Source organism: Barbus barbus (genome assembly GCF_936440315.1).
Source record: "Barbus barbus genome assembly, chromosome: 16".
NCBI lineage: Eukaryota > Metazoa > Chordata > Actinopteri > Cypriniformes > Cyprinidae > Barbus > Barbus barbus.
The window spans coordinates 22,425,210-22,446,826 of NC_136744.1; the positions used below are offsets into that span (position 1 = coordinate 22,425,210).

Genomic DNA, 21,617 nt, shown 5'->3' on the forward strand with positions numbered 1-21,617 from the left:
AAACGCACTGAATGATAAGAAATGTTTCTTGAGCACCAAATCCGAATGAACAGAATGATTTCTGAAGGATCATGTGACTGAAATACAAATACTTTCTTTTGATTTTGGGGCAAAATATGACCTGGATATTTCTTGACACTTTTCTTCACCCTGTCTTTGCAATTTTTCCCTTCTGTGGAAACATAAAAATCCAACATAAATTTTCAGAAGAAACATGGACTTGTAATGAACAGACAGAGAGAATGAAAATAAATGAAATCGTTTTCAATGGACATTCACAGACATGGCCAAAACGTAAAAGAACACCATGTCACAGACAATACGGAACAAATAGTAACCACGCCGCAAACTTATGTAACTTTGACATAAGACCTTGCGAGCAATTCTGTGCTCCTTCTGGCATGTGCACACACACACACGCACATTCACACACTTCCTTCTCTAACACGCAGACAACATCCCTGCTGAGCCACTGGCTGATTGACTATGGACTGCAAAACACATGAAGACTGGGCACTATCAGTCACCACTGACACAGGTAACCAAAGATAGACACGCACACTAATATAATCCTCAATGCTGAAAATAATTGTGATGATTAATATTTTGTGGAAACCAAGAAATGCCAGCTTTCTTTGAAGAAAAGAAAATTCAAAAGGACAGCATTTATTTGAAAAGGAACATTATCAATTTAATGTGCCCTTGCTAAATAAAACTCACTGACCCAGAAATGAACAGTAGTGTGTGTATCTGCAAAACAATGCATCATAACAGCAATTAGATAAAAAAACAATCTAACAGATTAATTGATTATCAAAACAGTTGTTAATTGCAGCCCAAGCACCAAACTTGCGTCCATATGACCTTTCCCCAAAAGCACTGGAAATAATATCCAGAGACGTTGTTAGTAAACAACTCCACTGGCCGGTGATGTTCCCTTGAGTGTTTTTCTCTGAGCTCATGTCGTCATGCAATTGATATTCAATATTTCCTCACAGACACAAAGGTACAATCCGTGTAATTAAATGTAATGATTCTGGTTTGGGTTTTTGCATATGTGGTTCTGAGCCTGCAAAAAAGTTCAAATTGAAGTGTGTCATTTCTGTATCACAAGCAGAACCAAATAAAATTGCAAGTCATTTGTTTGTGCAGCCTGAATGAGAAGAAAACACCGGATCAACTAAAGCTTAATGTTTGCGCTGGGACTTTAAAATAAACCTTATTTGCTGTTCTGATTGGTGCTGATGTTTTGGTGCAGAAATTATAAAAGTAGTAATTTTGTGAATATTAATATATGTTAATCAAATGCACTGTAGATAGAAGTGCCTACAAATGTAAACTGGTTTCCATGGCCTGTCATAATTATGTCCTATTGCACAGTCAGAGGCGATGCACTCTGGCCATTACTAAACTGTATTACCAAGCCTATCAAGATGCAGAACAACTCCTTCATTCCTGCACATATTCCTAATTGTGAAAGCAGCACAAGTGCAGCACTTTGAGGTTTCGGTCTTATTGATTTGCATCCTCCATGTCACAACACACATGCACTTCCATGCTAAGAATACATCTGCATTCTGCAAGAAAACGCATTTCCTATAATTGCATGACTGAAACTAGATTAAAGTAATGTTGCTTGTTAAGTTAAAGGTTGGCCTCTTAAATAAGATCTCTATAGGCACAAATTAGATCTATGATTCACTGCTATAATTGTAGCCTATACAACTTATGCATGGAGTGACTGATGTTGGCCGTGGATGAATGAACTGGATAATAGCACAAAGCCACATTATGAAAAGTGAGTTCCAGGAATGTTAAAGCAGACTTCCTCTAATTTTAAAACAAGCCACTTCCTTTGCTCTATTTCCCATCACTATGCCACAGATTTGTACAATATCATTTCCTGTGTCCGCATAATGACCATTTGAGGCCGAAAGGCAGAATGACTTGTGTGTGTGTGTGGGTGGGTGACATTAAGACAAGAGCATGAGGAGCAGAATGGAGTGTTGCATGAGGGACCAATGAAAATCCACCAACCTTGTCTAGACGATACCTCTGCATTGAGGACTCAACATAAGCCGCTATTCTAACCTCCACGCCTGGTGCACACCCTCTCCGGACAATTGAAAACATAATGGAAGGTATTACATGAGAAACTAAAGACCGTTTTGGGAGTTTAGCTAGACACGTGATCGCTTTAGGATGATGTGCGTTACATCTCGGTACTTCCTTCCTGAAGACAAGCCAAAAAGAGGACACAGTGGGCTGAAGCTCCGCTGGGCAGAGAAATGCAGGTGCTTGGCCAACATACAAACCAAAATACTAAACTTGCAACCAAAATATAGCACATAGAGGAAAGAATGATCAGAAACATGCATATAAAATGACAAAAGCATCATGTGTGGTTTCAGAGCACAGCTGTGTGAACTACTAGGGCTGCATGGAATATCCAATATTTAATACATAGTCTAAATTATTTTGGCAATGACAAAAAAAAAAATTATTTGGCTAGATAGCCAATTTTGCATACTCATGTCAGATATGCAAAATCAATTTTAAAAAAGAAAATTAATCTATATACTCAATATAATCTCTTTTTTAAAATTAAGTTCAAAACACTGATTCAACTATTTGCTTGCATCACTCATGCAAAAATGTTTACTGCATGCCATTTTGTATGCTTTTGAACATCTTACTAATTAAGGTAAATACTGCTGTTTATTGCAGCATTATTTTGCTATATAAATTAAAATCATGAATGTTTCATTAAAAAGTGCAAAAAGCATGCCTTGATTATATTTTATTGTTGTATTTATATTAATTACCATATCATCATGAATTGCACCATGGACTGTGCAAAGAAATAAATTAATGAGATCCAGCCACGGGTGACTCCAGGACTCGCGAAGTCAACATTCTTTTAATGCACCACATCCTGGAATTGAGGCATGCATGGGATGGGATTTACAGATCAGTTCTGCAACTTAAACAACCATATTGAAGAATTGCTTGCTTGACAGCTGAAGAAAAACCAATAACATACGCACTAAAGATTCCAAAGTGTTCAGAGGTATCAACCTGACCTTAAGTTACCATACAAGGACAAGGAACACATTATTGACACACTAAGCAATTTTCCAACCTATAAATGCCAATGCACTCTGATTTTACGGTTCACCTCATAGCAGCCCAGTTCACATGAACTGCACAATAAAAGAAGTAAAGTGCACAGAAAATCTCTGTTCTTGCATACTAAACCAGTTATCTCTACCACTGAAAGCAGTTTATCGAGAAGAATTGCTAGGAAGGGTGGGGAGAGCAGGAAAAGAGACAAAACAAGGCATTCTTGAGAAGCTGTCGCCAGGCGTTCAGGGCAAACACTTTCGGTGACGTTGCGTGGGGTTATAAGAGACAAAACTATGAAAACACTCCAACAAAACATTCCAGTGGGCTTTATCAGCTAAACCCTTGTGCATATGGCAGAGGGCAAACAACACTTTCTGAACATGATCTTAAACTGAGGGACTCAAATGCAAGAGAACATTTATGACTGCAAATAAGCAAAAAAGGCATGTGGCCACAGGCAACAAGAGATATGGGGGAAAATAATATTCCAGAACAAGCTGTACAGTTCACATAGATCTCAAAACAACTCCAAAAAGCAGTGTATTAAACAAAAACACACAAACAACTAAATTCCCTGGTTGAAATTAGATGCTGCACGTCAAATCCAAGAATTCCTGCTCAGCAGTACGCAGCCCGGTGATTTCTGGGAACAGCAAATCAAACATTTCCCCAAATCACTGAGGCAGTGTGTGTCAATCTGACTCATAGGACTCGTGATGGACCGGCTAGATATTTTAGATTCAATCACGACTGTTGCTTCATGCCGGCTATCGGATCAACGTCCAACTTCACTCATAGTGCTTGTTGTTTTGTAGAGTTCTGTGCAACTCAAATTGCACTCGAGGAATGATGCAAACAAACTTGAACATTGACCCGACAATCTCAACATTTATACTCGCGCCCTGAGACCGAGACCGGATATAACCGGTGATCTGTTCATGCAACAACAGACTGAAATGGTACACATTCCTGAAACTTTAAAAGGCAGACTGCAGAAACTGAAAGAGAGAGGGACGCCGCACATAACGCGCGCTAGCTGAATACAATGATCTTGCACATAGACGCACAATCTCTACCTTTCCCACAGCTCGGCTTGTTTCCATCAACACTGAGTTTTCCTCACAGAAACGGATTTAATCTTGCATACGCTGGCTTTGAGGAAGCCGTTTTCAATCCTTGTACAAAAGTTTGCAACTTTAATGTGAAATTCTGCTTTCGCTGCAAAGCGGGATCACTTTGTGGCAGGAAGCGAGATGCAGCGATGCCCGATTCGTGAATGAATCGTTCTAGTGAGTCGGTTCTTTTCGAAGAATTGAACTGCATACAGAGCGACCTTAACTGGACTGAATCGACCTGAGCGGTAGTCCACCCAAAAAAATACAAAAATAAAAAATAATTTTTGTCAAAATATTTATTCTCCTTCAAGTTGTTCCAGACCTGTATGAATTTCTTTATTCTGCTGAATAAAAGACGATATTCTGATAAATGGACGTCAATGGGTAACTTACCAGCAACTGGTTGGTTACCAACATTCTTAAAAATATGTATTTTTTTAATTTCCACTAAACGTTTATCAGTTTAAGTTTTTGCTTTTAAATGAGCTAAATCACGGCTGCAACAAACTGAACATACATTAAATTACACCCTTATTAATAAAACTATATAAATCCGTAATAAACAGCGGCTTCTTTAAAGCATGAAACATGCAGTGGCGGTCTGTCAATATACTAGAATCTAAGTTCTGCTGAAGCGAGCGATTCGCTGAAATGACTCGGATTTCCCATCACAAGCTGCAGTGCGCGCATGCGCTCTAGTCGTGCCCAATACGGTCTCAATAGGTGCACTATTTCGCAGCGTGTCCTGAATCCCGGCTGTGTACTTGCGTGATCACACACACACACAAATATGCATAAAGACACACAGACTCAAACACGCTCGCGCTGATTCTGATGCGCTTCCCTTACCTGATCTCATCCGGAGGCTCCATAACCGGGGCCGAATCGACGGGATTGCTCTCCGTTCACCCGTGCATGAACCAAAACATGTCCAGGAAAAGAGAGGTCGACTTTGCAAAGACTGGTCTGTGATATGAGTCCCGGTGCACACTTTCTTTCTCTATCCGTCTGCAGAGTTGAGGCTCGCCCGTGTGTGCACTGACGCCATGTCAGCGAGCCGCTGATGAGGGAGTGACACACACACTACGGCAGCTCGTGCAGTACATCAGACCCGCTGCTGCGACCGACCGGATCACGGCCGCCCCGTTCAGACGCTCCCAGGAACTGCAGAAAAAAAAGACCTTACAATAGATCCATCTGCCAGATTTTGACCTGCGTTTTTTAAATGCATTGTGCACATCACTTAAAATAATGCAATGTTTTATAATAAAAAGCATTTTACGTTAACTAATTTCATATTATTATTTTCTAACGTTCTGTTTGTTTGTTATAATGAATTCTGTTGGTTTCAATATCACATTAAAGATTCATAAATTTTATGAAAATTAAAAATATATATGTATGTATAACTTATTAATTTAATGTTAAATAATCAAGTTAGATATACTTAAATTACTTTTATGTTGGATTAAAATTTACTCACAACTTTAGAACTGGAATAAATAAGCAGAAAGACATTTTATTAGTTTCACAACTGTTAAATTTACTCGAAAAGACTTTAAATACAAATTCAAATACAAATTAAATAAATCGTACCAGTTGTTTTTCTCAGTGTAAATATACTAAAATAGTTAGAAATTGTCTTTTTATTTCTCACTTTATTTATCCATTTAACTTTGATGCATATATTTTCATATGAGTGTTCAAATACACACCTGAACAAAATCTTAAGACCAGAGGAAACATTAAAAGTATTCGCATTTCGCTCAGGTGGATCATAACCAGGCTGTAAGTACTGCTTCAAAATGCCAAAAGAAGAAACAGGAGCAAGACACAAAAAATAGAGAATAGGCAATTTATTGAAAACTGCATTTAAACTCAAACAGGCTGTTCATCACACTGTCATGATTTCCTGATGGCAAATGAAAGAAGTCTCTCTGTCTTTGAACGTGGCAGGATTGTTGAGCTGTTGAGGTCATGACAGTGTGACTGCATGAAGAACAACGACATGAAAGCCATATTTTTGTGCAGATTTTAACTTTTTAAGGCTATGGTCTTAAACATTTGATCAGCTGGTGAACAGCCTGTTTGAGTTTAAATGCAGTTTTCAATAAATTGCCTATTCTCTATTGTTTGTCTCTTGCTCCTGTTTCTTCTTTTGGCATTTAGGGTCAATATAATACAGGGTCAATATCACTATAAAGTGCCTTTGAGACTTCACAATTTCCAAAACAAAAATATGAAATTTTCTATTAAACTTCAAATTTGTTGTATAAGGTGTTTGAACACAGTTGTGTGGCCGCAGTGTGTGAAAACAACCAGCCTATAAAGTTAAAAACCACCAACTAATTTTTTTTATAATCTAAAAAAATCATAAACAGTCTCTCCAAATGAGCTGTTTCAGATTCTCCCTCTGTTCACATCACCGAGGGGAAAAAGTCCCACCCATTTGTGACGCTGCCCTATAAGCATAGACACAGCCCTGAGTGAGAAACTGTGGTCCGCCTCCGCCATTACTGATTAGCTGTAGCTGCTGGAGATATACAATGTCAGCGCCAAAGAGGCATTTCAAGTGTTGTGTTTTGGGATGCACTAATGAACACAGGAGTCTCCATAGACTCCCTTCATCTGAGCCGCTGAGGACACTGTGGTTAAGTTTCATTGTCTAAGGAAATGTCCTGGAAAAAATCGGAAAAGTCCCCAATACGTGTAGGGATCAATACCAACACTTCGTGCGGGAAAGTCAGCTCCAGACAAAGTAAGTATCACGCTTTTGTTTTCCAAATTGCCCTTCTGAAAGAGCTTCTTGGCACTCTGTAAGGCTAATGATGCTAAAGCTACCATTGTCTCTGCCTGTTTTCACTGGTGCTGTCTTCATGAATGATCGTGAATAGGAATGTGGTAGTTAAAAGCTGCATATGAAAGCAATGTGAGTCAATCGCTTGAGTTTATTTGAGCTTATAATCAGGAGTGGGTCTTATAAAGTTTGTGATAGCATGCCATGTACCATGAGACCAGCTATGTTGTTATTTTTATCCCGCCGTGCTCCCCGTCTGTGTAATTCATAAACACAAATTTATTATGCACAGTATAATCAGATGACTGACTTTGAAGCCGAGTATGTTTTCTGTAAAGATAACAGGCTTGTACTAATAGGGGAATGTTTATTTGCAAAGGCTAGCACTGCTAATGAGGAAGCTTGAGCTCTTGAAGCTCCGCCCTCTTCTCCGAGAGCAACAGCTCATTTGCATTAAAGCAACATACTCAAATACAGAGCGTTTTGGCTCATACCCTAAAAGTGGCAATTTTAACAAGCTATAAAAAATTATCTGTGGGGTATTTTCAGCTAAAACTTCACATACACACTCTGGGACTCTGGGGATATCAGAGACTTATTTTACATCTTGTAAAAAGGAGCATAATAGGTCCCCTTTAAGGAGACTGTAGGCTGTTAGAAATGCATATTGGTCCAGCTCCAGCACTTTTTATAAAATAACTGCAAGCAGATAATTTTCGAGCAAACCACAAAATATGTCCACCCTGTCATGGACAAATTCAAAGTAGAGTATATACATTTTTATTACATAGTGATTAGAAAATGTAGATTTTCAGAAAGATATTTTGTCCCTTTCTCAACACTACATTTTACTTAGTGAGAAAAGTCTTCTGAAAAATTGAAATTACTGCAACATATTTGTATCCCTATAAAATATGCAAAAGTTGCGCTTTCTTTTCTACATAAAATCAAACGACAAAGATATCTGGTCAACCTTTCAATTAATACTAACTGGCCCTCATTTATTTATAAAGAAATGTTTTGCTAACTTGTTTAAATAATAAGTTTATTTTCATAAAAGACAAAAATAACAGGGTGGACAACAAGATGACAGGGTGGACCTTGGCATGACGGTGTCGACAAATGCATTAATGGGTGAAGAGGACATCAGATAAACAACAGGAACAACAAGAAACCCTTAAGTATAAAGAATGATTTCAGAAATATATATTCTACACTGCAATTGTAAATTGTAAATTGATTTAAAAGGACATTTTTACAATTATAAGGCCATTTTTCTCACCTTATTAGATGTATGCATCATATTTTGTCAAATTCTTACATTTTAAGCAATAATTTACATTAGAATAGTAAGACACTTTGGGGCTGTTCCAAATCAAATGAAATCATTAAATATATATATATATATATATATATAATATTAATTTACACAGACTGTATACACTGCACTTAGAATTGCATAAATAATACAAAGAGATTAATGGGTTTTAAATTGGTATTAATGAGTTTTTTAAAATGTAATATTAAATTTTGAAAGTAATAAAAATGAAATTATGCTCTAAATATGAAACTAAAGCCACTTGCTATATTTGTTAAAAAAAAACATGGATTCATTCAGTTAAGAAACAGATGCCACTGTGGATTTGGTGTTTCGCTGTGGATTTTTTTTTACTATTTTCTTTGGAGAAATAGAACCAAAAAAAAGACAATATTGACAGTATTGTGTTTAAAATGTAACTATTATTTTTTTGTTTATTGAACTGTTTGTTAAAGTCAATATCACATTTGCAATCGATTAGATATTCAGGAAAATTGCACTTTTGCTTGTGTGATTGCTTAACTATGTCATATGATAATACAAGGGCACTTTTTGCCCACTTATCTTGATTTTTAGGCACATTTTAGGCTACATCACAGTGAGTTGCCTTCCATCATGTTCATCACTAAGCAACTGCATGCAATGTAAGATAGCATACAGTTCTGGGCTGGGGTGCATTAAATGCATTTATCAATTCAACCTTTTTTCCCCATAATTAATCACACCAATTAAACATGTTAAATTAACAGCCCTTGTTAAACCATTATCAGAATTTGGCAAAAACTAGGCACATGTAACCCCTGTCATGTACCATGTCATGGAAGGCTTGGTGACAGGGTGGACAATGACAGGGTGGACAACCTTCAGTTAGCAAAGTGGTTCATTGTTGAAGCTGAATGTGTACGGCTTAAAATATATATTTTGAATTTCTGAAAAACTTTTATGTAAATTAATATTTTACTATGACAGGGTGGACATGTTAAGCTTGGCAACATGCAACTACCAACACAATATGATGAAAATTAGGAAATATAAGTGTAGATACTTAGTTTACTTGCAGCAGATGTTTTAGCCTCCACTGAAGAAAGGCAAAATGGGGGTGGGAATGTCACTGAGTAGATCAGAGGGTTTCTTAAAGGGGCATTTGCAACATCATGACAGGGTGGACAGCAATTTCAGGCACACATGCAAAATGCTTAATATTATTATGAAAATAGAATACAAATGAACAATCTTACTTGTTTTATTAACAACTTGCTGAGGGCAATAAGAATATTTTAAAATTATTGTGTTATATAACCAGTTTTTACACTCATTGAAGTCACTGATGTCAAAATCACATACATCCAATCAAAGAAAATGGTATAAAATGAGAAAAAAACATTTCAAGAGACTGTAGTTGTAGTTATATATGTGCAAATGTTTGGTCGTTTATCTTATAATTTCAGAATTTCATTATATTGTATTATGTTTATGATGACTGCGTGATTCTGTTGAGGACACCAAAGGCACTTTATAGTGATTTTTGACCCTACACATGTATTTGGAGGTCAGTTCATGACTCCAGATTGAGACAGAGAGCAATAGAACAGGGTGCAGCAGGAGGTTAATGTGTTTGAAACAACACCGTGCAGAACTCAAGAAACTCACTGAACTGGAACAGAGATTGATCAGGAGGGTGTCACGTCCAAGGCACAGGTAGATAGGTCACACTAAAGTTTTTAATGCCAAGAATAAACAATTGAGGCATATGAGCTTATAAATAATGAAATACTTTGCATTGCCTGGATCATAAATTATGTTTTCAATGCATTATTGTTTTGTTTTGTTGTCTCTTATGTGGATAATTCTTTAATAATTGTGACCTTGTTAGTTAATTACATTAACTTTTCAAAGCATGCACATTCCCAATAAAAATATGTTCACTTTCAAACAAGTCCAGTCCAGTTGAGCAGGAATTCCTGCTTAATCATCACACCACATCAAAGACAATTACATGTTGCTTTGCTTTGAAATTTTGAAATTATAAAAAAAAAATCCTGAGGTGATTTGAATGTAAATAAAAATATATTTAATTTGTACATCTGTATTTTTCTGATTCCAAACAAGACATGCCCGTTTTGAACGATTCACAATATTTTTTTTCAACAGAAACCGTGTTTATCACAAGTAAAATAAATCTCAAGTCCATCAGCTGATAAAAATGTAGGCAGATGCTGCTTGATCTTTCAAAATGTTACTAAAAGAAAAATAATATCATGAAAAAACTAGGTCAAACCACTGTTTCCTTCTTTGATTTCCATGTTCACAAAGCCTATATCTACAAAAATATATATATATATTATTTAGTAGATTATTGCAGACTGTTAAATCTATAAAGCAGAATAACTGACAAGAATATGTTAAGCAGCTTAAGACGATGATTACAGTTTACAGGTCATTTTAGGAAAAATGACTTCACATGGCTGAACCACAGAGAATTCCAGCAGTGCTGATTTCTAAGTGCCATGACAGGCTAAGTGTGTGTAGACACAACTGTCTATTTAAATAAAAATATTGTACAACATAATATTTTTCTTTTTAGAAAGTCTTACTGTATATGGCCTAACACTCTCAGACAGTTTGAAAACTGAGGTATTACTTGTCGCCCTCTTCACTTATTCACAAACGCTTCGTTTTTGCCTTTGTGTCGGGTGTTCTATCAAATTTTCCCATTTAGTGGAGCTATTTTGTTGTTCTGGCATTTTACACGGTTACCAAAACGTTGCTTGAGGTGGACAACAGGCCAACGGCTATACTTTACTGGCAAGAAACATTGCTGCAGTCTAGAAGTTTAATTTCACCAAAAAGAAAAACCCATACTGACTGGTTTCTAATCTGAATATAGGGAGATGTATCCCAATAAAAGTCTATGGCGGTTACAGTACTGCAACACACACAGTTTTCCCTGTTTTGTGCAAACTGAAAATCTACAAATTGTATGAGCTGTAAACAAACATTTTGCAATCCACCTCCTGCCTAACATCTTTACTGCTGAGAGGTTTAAATTCCCAGTACAGAAACTTCAAATAGTACACTATTATAGGACAGCCTCTATTTTAGCGTCTGTACAGCCTGACAAAGAAGAGGATTAAAAAAAAAAGTCATATAAAAGTCACCGAAGACTTGAATAATTTTGGTCAGAAATTAAAGATTTGGTAAAGACTGGTAATGTTAAAACTGCCCTGTTCCATACAGTCTGACAGAGAAATGAAAGGCCAGATTTCAGTTACAAGTACAGCTACCAACTGCAAAAAGTGAATCAAACCAGTATCTCTAAAAAAAAAATGGCAAGACATCTTGGTATCAAGATCATCAGATCAGATATGATCAAGTATTAGATCAGATCAAGTATTAATACACTTTATCTGTATTTTAAATTTTTCATTCCATTTCCCTTGACAAAAGTGCACATGTTTATATGTAATTTTTTTCCACTGCTCCAAGCAGGAACACTGGTGAATGAAGAGGAACCTTTTTCCCAGCTGGCCTACCAGAACCCAGATTCCACCACCACCTCACCAACTTGCACAGACTGTTACCTTGGAAACAGTCGTCCTCATGTCTGCATCATCTTCAAGAAACAAGGCCATATAAAAGAATGAAACTCTCACTGTCATACTGTATGCAGCTATAGAAAACAGGGCCATAGTTCTGAAATATGTGACAGTTTGTGTTTATCAGTAAACTTACATATATATAGTGTTAAAGTCACATAAAGTCTAGACGGAATTCTGAAATGAGTTCTCAGGTGCTACTAGGGGAGGTTTTATTATTATTTTACTCATAAATTAGGCATGTGGGGTGAATTGCCCTAATGTGGGACATTTGTTGCATTTTTGTTTTGTTTTGTTGTTGTTGTTTTTTCATTAAAATATTTGTGTACTGCAAGGACAACAGTAAAAAGGACAGAGAAAAAGCAGACGACGTCAACAGACAACATACACGTCAGCATATACTGATTTACCTGAACAAGTAGACAATGACTGTACACAAAGACAAATGCATAGTACAAAGCACAAAGCAGTCGACTCATTTTTGGCACAAATGAAACCTCATATTATTTTCAATCACTGGCATCAGACTGTTAAAAGTAATGTTTCTCCCTTAAAACTGTCAAAGGATTTTATTTAGAACCAGAATCGATTCCCAAAGTCGCCTCCATAATAGTATTTCCCCTGTTCTGTTTGAGATTGCAATCATGATTCATGTAGGAGGATGTTAAACTTCCTGTCTCGTCGATGTCACGTCCCCGTTACGAGCTGAGCTCCATCTCCTCCGCGCTGCATTGAGAGCAGCGCGTGCAATCAAGAGCTATAAAACGCATCGACACCACAAGACCCGACATCAATATCATCATCACCATCGAGTTTAATAGGAAAGCTGAAGATGCTTCAGTCCCTCGCCGGTAATTCGTGCATGCGCTTGATACAGAGCAACAAATCGGCATGGTATTTTCTGTTTCTCGTGCTCGGCTATATTCTGTATCTCATATTCGGAGCGGTGGTTTTCTCCTCGGTGGAGCTGCCGTATGAAGACCTCTTGCGCCAGCAGCTCAGAGGGATTAAACGACAGTTCCTCCAGGAGCACGAATGTCTGTCCGAGGAAAGGCTGGAGAGGTTTCTGTCCAAAGCGCTGGAGGCCAGCAACTATGGGGTGTCTGTTCTCAACAACGCGTCGGCCAGCTGGAACTGGGACTTCACCTCGTCTTTGTTTTTTGCTAGCACTGTCTTATCAACCACAGGTGAGTCATTGAACAATGCGGAGATGTCATAAACTTATACAACATGACATTTAATGACTAACGTGGCATCCGTGAGACTATGTGGATAGTGCACCATTTGATGGGACTGGATATTTGCAGTGACCCATTTTTTTAATGCTTTAGCAAGGCATCAGTAATAACAACAAACAATAAATCTCATTTGCCTTTAAAAAAAAAAAGTTTAATGCACTACTGCTAATAATAGAGAAGTTCTCCTTTTGTTCTTGTTCTTCTAATTTTCTTTGTTCTCTTTGGGAAGCTGTCTCATCTGTCATTTAACACCTGCCTGAACACAGCAATGTTACCCTAGACAGGTATCCAATTCTCAAACAGATAACATTATAGACAGTTCAGTCTGTGAGCTATATGCAGACATAGGCCTGTATGTTCACACACAGGAGGAAGCCAGACATAAAGATCACAACTTACAGTTTCATTTCTATTAAAGCATACCATATTTCCCAGACATAAGAAAACGATTCAAGATTAAACGTTCCATTCACAAGCCCCAGCATGTACCATTACATCCAAACCAGTATTACAAGACAGCTTCTTTAACTCCATAAAGCCTGACATCTGAAATAATCAATTTTTTTTATGATTTATTTATTTTTATTTTTTTTTTAATGGAACAATTTATTGAACCTTTAGACAAATCTAAAAAAGTTAGCATATATGTTTGTATAATTTTTGATACATCAGATTTTTATGGCCCATATTGTATGATTTAATGAGATTACGTATAGTTCATACTTGAGGAAAAAATAAACATTTTACATTTTATTCAGAGACCCAAACCGAGCAAAAAGTATGATGAAATTCTGATAATGTAAGTTGAAATTATTGCTTATAATGCAGTACAATTCAATGAAAATTTATTATTTATTGATTTATAAATTATATAACAACATTCCTCAAAATTAATTAAGACTAAATTGCTTCAATCCAGTAAATTTTCATTTTGAAATATAAAAAAAGAGTTATTTTTAAGCTTATTTTATAAAAAAAATAATTAAAGATTTCACAGCAAAAAGACCGCAACCTAAAGGTGGACATTTTTACAACTACACAAAAAGGACTTTTACTTACTAAATGTGTTCTAACTATTAATTAGATGACAGATGGCATGTAGCAGATTTTTTTTTGAGCAAAGATTTGATCATGTTGGTAATTTATAGGCCTTAGAAATGTGTGTGTGTGTGTGTGTGTGTGTGTGTGTGTGTATCTATATATATATATATATATATGTATGTATGTATAAAAAGATTTATCTGGCTTTTTTAGGGTTAATTACAGTTGGTTCACACTCCTCTGGAAAATATCACCAGGTTAACACATGGATCCAACAAAGACCAAATACCACTGGAATTTAGTGTTTGTTTTAGGGCTGTAGCTATCGAATATTTTAGTAATCGAGTATTCTACCGAACATTCCATCGATTAATCGTGTAATCGGATAAGAAGTACTTTTTTCTTTACTAAAGAGCAATACTAAATATACAAGAGAAAATAAGACAGGTCTCTTTAAATAAACAAGTAATTTGTTTCCTTTTTAGAAAAGTTTAAATTTTTATTGCTGAAATTGCATATATTAATGACTGTGAAAACTAAACCCATTTAGTGCATTTAATTGCCATATTACATTCAAAATGCAAATACAAATAAAAATCTATTTCAAATGACTTTAAAAAAGGTAAACATAGTATAACCTAAAACTCGACATAAATCAAAATAATAGTAATAAAAAAATTATAATAAAACCTAAACGATGTGCAATTTAACTTTCAAGATTCAGCCTAACTACAGCTCAGGCATGACATAAGCCTTTACTGTATTCTTAGAAGGCTTTGTGGCTTTTGTAAGAGGAACAGGAAGTCCATACACATAACATTTCTTAACACATTTTTCAGCAACATGAATTTAAAGTTATGTGGAGAATGAACCCTCTTAAATGTCTCTTTGCATACTGGTGTGTGTGTGTGTGTGTGTGTAATCCTTTAAAGGAGCATGTAGTTTCAAACACAGTGCTCAGTATGCAGTTATAGTAAATGGTAGGGATGCACCGAAATGAAAATTCTGGGCCGAAACTGAGAATTCTGGATGTGCTTGGTCTTTTTGGCAAACAAAGGGGATTTACTATTAAAATTAAAACATTCGATTTAAAACTATTTATTCTTATGTTGACAAAGATGAATTTTCAACAGCCATTACTCCAGTCTTCTGTGTCACATAATATGGTGACCTGTTGCTCAAGATACATTTCTTATTATTTTCAGTGTTATGCTTGTGCTGCTTAATATTTTTTGTGTAAACCCTTATACTTTTTTTATGCATTCTTTGATAAAGTTAAAAAAGAACAGCACTAACATAGGAATATTTTGTTGCATTATTAATGTCTTTACTGTCACTTTGATCAATTTAATGTGTTCTTACTGAATAAAAGTGCATTTCTTTATTGACCCAAACCTTTAAATGCTAATGTAGCTTTTAATACAAACAGACGTGTGATTATCACTAGAGTTTTTCTTTGGCCATTTCCTGTTAAAAGTGGCATGTGTGTTCTAGCATTTTATTAAATGCCTTTTCTCCTTAATGCAAATCCGTCTAGCAAGCTAGTATCAGAGACCCGAGGCATTTAGAGAGACCCTGCACACTTACCTGATTCTTCATATCCATAATGTGAGGTCTTCCATTAGATTTGAGCTTTTGGGAGGCATCAAACTGCTGAGGGCAGAAATTAGAGCAATATAATCTGTTTATTTCAAGGATACACAAACAAAAATTAAATTACAGAGCTGGACTGAATGATTAATTCATTGATAATCCAGGATGGGACTTAATCTGTTTGTTAATCGGTGTCTGGCAAGGGCTGCGGGTTTTGTTTTCAGTAAGGAGAATACACTGTGCTCATCCATGTATAAGCAAGTCTCATAAGAGGAACAATTTCATCAAGTAAATATATTTAATGTGTAATTTTCCACTTTTTCAATTCACAGGATATGGTCACACGGCCCCTCTCTCTGATGGTGGGAAGGCCTTCTGTATCATTTACTCTGTGATTGGCATCCCCTTCACCCTCCTCTTCCTCACAGCTGTGGTGCAAAGGATCATGGTCTATAGCACATGGCGGCCCATTATGTACGTTCATACACGCTGGGGTCTGTCTAAACCTCTGGTGGCCCTCGTTCACGCAACTCTTCTGGCCGTCGTAGCCGTGTCCTGTTTCTTCCTCATCCCTGCCGCCATCTTCTCTGCCCTAGAAGAGAACTGGAACTTTCTGGAGTCCTTCTACTTCTGCTTTATCTCACTCTCCACTATCGGTCTAGGTGACTATGTGCCTGGTGAGGCCTTTAACCAGAGGTTTCGTGAGCTCTACAAACTGGGCATCACTGGTAGGTGTGGTTTCAGTATGCTTTGTTTTGGTGTGCATTGAATCTATTACAAATGTAGGGACTTACATAAAGAGTTTTGTAGGGAAGAATATGATTTTAACAAAATAGAATATAGTCCTTGAGAGGGCATTTGAAGTTGAAGTGATATTTGAAAGTTTGAACATTTATTCATAAGTGTGTATTAAAGGTAACGTATCATGAAAATCTGACTTTTTCAATGTTTAAGTGCTATAATCGGGTCCCCTGTGCATTTTCTAACCCAGAAAACATGGAAAAGAACAACCCAGAATTTTTTTTTGCTAAGCCTTTCTCTGCAAGCTTGTGCAAAAATGAGCGCGTCAGATTGTGCTTCGTAGCAAGGGATCTTATTATAATATTGCCACGCTTTAATTGTGTTTTCGCAAGCGACATCGGTGAACCAGTTGTAATGCCATGGCGAAAGTTTGAGCAAAGCATGCTAACTGTTCTATCTTTGGCTGCACTGACTAGCACAGAACACTGTTTAGAGTCCCAGCCTCAGAGCAGACAAGAGAGCAGCGGATTTATTGGTTTATTTACTGTATATTACGCTACTGCCACACAGATCTAATATAAACATGCGATTTCTTTACCTTCACAAACATAACTGACTGTTTTTGTAACTCGTGCATGTTTTTATTATAAACTTGTGTGGATTTGACAGTTTAAGCACAATAAGACATGAAAGAGAACTTTTCAAGTTTAGTACTCGCATGCCGTGTGACAGCTGCTTTCTGTGTGCGTGCTTCAGATGTGTGCGCTCAATATATCGGAAGTTTAAACTAATATGGTTTAAAATGGATGATTTCAGCGCGATAGACATGATAATCAAAACCAAACGGATGTTTTTTGGCAGAGTATCTGAGGTACAAGCTGTAAAGCCACGTCTCTATTCTGGAAAAGGTGGCAGGGAGCAGCATCTCATTTGCATTTAAAGAGACATGAACGAAAACTGCATGCTTCTGCTTCTACTCAAAATAGGCATTTTCAAAATTAAATAATAAATTATCTGTGGGGTACTTTGAGCTGAAACTTCACAGACACATTCTGGGGACACCTGAGACTTACATTACATATTGTAAAAAAGTGGCTTAATAGGTCTCCTTTAAAAAACATTCAAAAGTCTCAAAAATGCTGAATAGTAAACATTCTGTGGTTTATTTGTCCATCCAGAAATGATAATTCTGTCAATTCTGTTACAACATAATAAACATCGAAAAAAAAAGAAGGTATTTTAAAGGATGTTGGTTACCAAACAGTTTTGGTTTCCGTTGACTTGCATTGTATGGACTAAAAAATTAGTGAAATTTAAGGGGAATCGAAACTGGTTACCAACATGTTTCACAGAAGAAAGAAACTCTTACAGGTTTGAAATGACATGAGGGTGAATAATTGATGAAAGAATTTTCTTTTTTAGGTCGATAATTCCTTTAATGTCAGTTTTTGGTTAATAAAATGTTGTTAACATTGTGGTCCAGTTTAAAGGTCCTTATACTTCTCAACAATAAGCCTTTATTTCTCATATTTTATAAGAGTAAACATGCCTAGTCTGTTCACTTCCTCTTCTCGTAAGTGAAATTCAGCCCAGTATATAAGTAAAAATACTCAGCTGACTTCCTTTTGTGTATCTACACATCTTCATGTGTAAGTCTGGCCTGTTGTCATAGAAACAGATGGAAGGTAAAAAGGAAGTGCATGGGATTCAAGAGTATGAACTGTTCTTTCACTGCTGCTCTGTTCCATCTAGTGTTTGTCTTACTTATGATGCAACACAGCTATTATTTTCAAAAAGTTGCATGAAAATGGCACTTTCGTACTTGTGTGGGTTTAGTTGATGCAGATGGTCCTGTCTTTCTGTTCGGTGTGTGGGGGACGTTGAGCAAGATTTGCTGTCGTAGCGTAATTGTGGAGGACGTGGCATTCATGAGGCCCACACATGCTGAGTTTTCTTGAAGTATCATATTTCTTTAGCTCTGAATCTTTCTGTATTCATTTCATGATGTTGCTGAGATGAAAGATAAGATTCAGGCTAAAATAATCTTACTCATGATCCTTGGGGTGGCCAAAAGAGTATTTTTTATGTACACACTTTTCCTGTAAACACAATTTCAACCTAACATATTTTGTGTTGTATTTTGTTATGTGATATTGTATATTTTCATGAATTACATTCCTTTATTTCTTCATTTCTTTCTTCCCTTCGTGTCCCACAGTGTATCTCCTCCTCGGCCTGATTGCCATGCTGGTGGTGTTGGAGACTTTCTGTGAGCTGCAGCAGTTGAAGCAGCTGAGGAAGATGTTTTATCTTAAGAAGGAGAAGCCCCAGGACCTTCTGGCCATCATGGAACATGACCATCTGACCTTTAGCTCCATGCCAGACAGTACCATCAACTCGCCCCAGGAGGACAAAACCGAACCCTTTGTGGACTTCTCTGTCCTAACCTCTCCAGGAGGCGATGACCCCATGATCAAATAGAGGTTTTCACTTCTATCAACATAACTCTCAATTGAGGGAGACATCTTTAGCCGAGGGGTCTTGCAAGTGACTGGTAGGATAAAGAATTGTGAAATTACTCGAATATGTCACTCGAGATTCTGCGTATTTAACAGCCCTCTACAAAACCATGATACATGATAAAATCGTTCACTGGCTGAATAACTGTAAATGATCATTAGGACACTTAGGCTGTTACCCCATCAAATCGGCAAACTACATTAAAAAGCATAATTGCACACTAAACTCTAGCATGTACTTTTCAATTGGGCTAGCATAAATGTTAAGTAATGTTGACAGCATTTGTGGCATAATGTTGATTACCACCTAAATTTATTTTCACTTTTCGCTCCTTTTCTTTAAAAAAAAAAAATCTGTGTTTCAGTAAGGCACTTACAGTTGACGTGAATGTGGCCAATCTGTAAACACTAAAATACTATGTACTATAAATACTATAAATAGTATGTGTGTTAAAATGATTTTAGCATAAAATAAATCTTTTCTATATAAATTTATAGCCAATTTTACAACATTTTTACCATCACAATGGACTTATAAATTCCAATAAGACCATAAAATTTATAATTTCAACACCTTTACAGTTTAAAAATAACAGAATTAACATACAGTAAGTGATTTTATAAAATTAGTAGCTTCACATTTCTGCTTATAAAGGTAGTTCACCCAAAAATTAAACTTCTGTCAACATTTACTCAACCTGTATGATGTTCTTTCTTCTGTGGAACTCAAAAGAAGATATTTTATAGAATGTTGGTAATTTCAGTTCCCATTAACTTGCATTGTAAGGACAAAAAATACAATGGAAGTCAATGCGAACAGAAAGTGTTTGGTTATTAAAATTCTTCAAAATATTGCCTTTTATGTTCCACAGAAGAAAGAAAGTTATACAGGTTTGAAACAACTTGAAATAAATAACAGATTTTTTATTTCTGGCTGAACCTTTTTTTAAAATTAGACCCATTAGAATTAGACAATTTCTTTCTTTCTTTTTTAATAATGAGGAACTGTTTTTTTTTGCGATAATCAACTTTTGCCACAGTTGCTGCCAGCTAAGTTTTACTTTTCCAGGAATTGAGCCTAGAATATTCTTTTGTAGTCCAAATTTTCAAAAATAGACTCTAAATCAAAAGGCACTTCTGCTCTGATCTAAGCTTCAAATAAAGACCACCATCTTCTTACATCTTCATGAACATTGTGAGAGCTCACTTGCATATAGTGGAGACCTGTCATCAAACATAGTAGTAGAAAAGTTTTATTTCTAACTCGTGTGTTCTACCTTGTGAGCTTGCAACTAGAGTAATACTTAAGGATATCTGCTAGTGGTGAAAGAGATTACTCTAGAAGTCTCTCATGAAGCTGTATCGCTCTAATGCATTGAAATGTAAAGACTATAATGCAGAATATACTGTAGCATAAGTCAGTGTAGATGAACAAAAGAAGTTAGCCTGCTCAAAAGAGAGTCATTACACCTTTTAGATAACATGTAGTTAAAATAGTGTGATGTTTATCTTAAGGGATATTTTAAATGTGTTTTAAAGGGAAAAACATGTTATACTGTATCATTTTCTCATTTTAGAAAGTGATATTTTACCGTGGTCTAAATAATAAAATGCTTGACAGAGTAAATCAGTCTGAGTTTACATGGATTTTTGAAACCAAGGTCAAATAATGGCTGGCTCCATGTGTCCTTGTCCTAAGCTACTGAGATCCAGCACAATGCCATTACATACCAAAAATGATTTGGAGAAAATCTTGGCTGTTTAAGGACTACTGTTTAAGGTCCCGTTGGAAGATCACACTGTACTGCAGATTGTGCTGTATCACTGTCACCGCAGTAGAATGTCATGACATTTTTATCACAATAGAATAAAAGCTGAAAGTTTTTAGGCCTCATTTTAATTTCTGATGTGTCTGACCGTAGGGATTACTTGCAGATAGTGTTGTTTTTACATTAAAGAAACATGCTGAATCTGAGCTCAGGCCATGGGAACTTGAATGTGCTGATGTGACATTTTTGTGTAAATAATGAAATGCTCTGTGATGTCACTGCTGGATTCTTTGTGCTTATTTGCCCTTGGTGTTTTGCTGCATGAGTCTCTATGATCAGCTACTGTGTCTTAACATTGTATCAGTGCAGCACAGAATAATGTTTGTATTTGTTATTGAATATTTAATTTTTATCAGTAGTATGTTTAGAAATACACAAGGGCGTACTATCATGATCTCTGTTTAAGTTGTGTGTGAAACTGTTGAATAAATGTTGTCATTTCCATAAATAAAAATCCTGAACTGGATCAGTTGTCTTTTTATATATATATATATATATATTTTTTTTTAACTATATGAAAGTGATCCATTTAAATATTCTATATAATAAATATATAGCATATAATATTAGGGCCAGACAATTAAAGAAATATGAGCAAGATCTTGCAGCCTTGTGCACATACAATTGATGCCTCGGTCCAAAATATATTTTTTAAATATAAGAGTTTTAACAGCCTGGAAAAATCAAATTATCAAACCGGTATC

At 36.2% G+C, this 21,617-nt stretch overlaps 2 protein-coding genes across 5 annotated transcripts in view; one reads left to right on the top strand and one right to left on the bottom strand.

Annotated features, from left to right (window-relative positions):
• LOC306882695 (mitogen-activated protein kinase kinase kinase 4-like) overlaps positions 1–5,390 on the bottom strand; it is a 32,067-nt gene extending 26,677 nt beyond the window's left edge. Inside the window, exon 1 of one of the 4 annotated variants that reach the window (XM_079437525.1) lies at positions 5,091–5,390. In XM_079437525.1, coding sequence (XP_079293651.1) covers positions 5,091–5,113 — 23 coding nt within the window. In that variant the 5' untranslated portion in view covers positions 5,114–5,390. Of the gene's footprint in view, positions 1–4,202; positions 4,405–5,090 lie in introns of those variants that run through there. The other 3 variants (XM_079437524.1, XM_079437526.1, XM_079437527.1) reach the window with 3 other exon arrangements.
• A 7,235-nt stretch (positions 5,391–12,625) lies between these two features.
• Positions 12,626–21,378, top strand: LOC306882220 (potassium channel subfamily K member 1-like). Its single transcript, XM_079436711.1, has 3 exons — positions 12,626–13,139; positions 16,157–16,552; positions 18,784–21,378. Exons 1-3 carry the CDS (start codon positions 12,785–12,787, stop codon positions 19,044–19,046), a joined length of 1,014 nt encoding a protein of 337 aa, XP_079292837.1. The 5' UTR covers positions 12,626–12,784; the 3' UTR covers positions 19,047–21,378.
• The last annotated feature ends 239 nt before the right edge of the window (positions 21,379–21,617 follow it).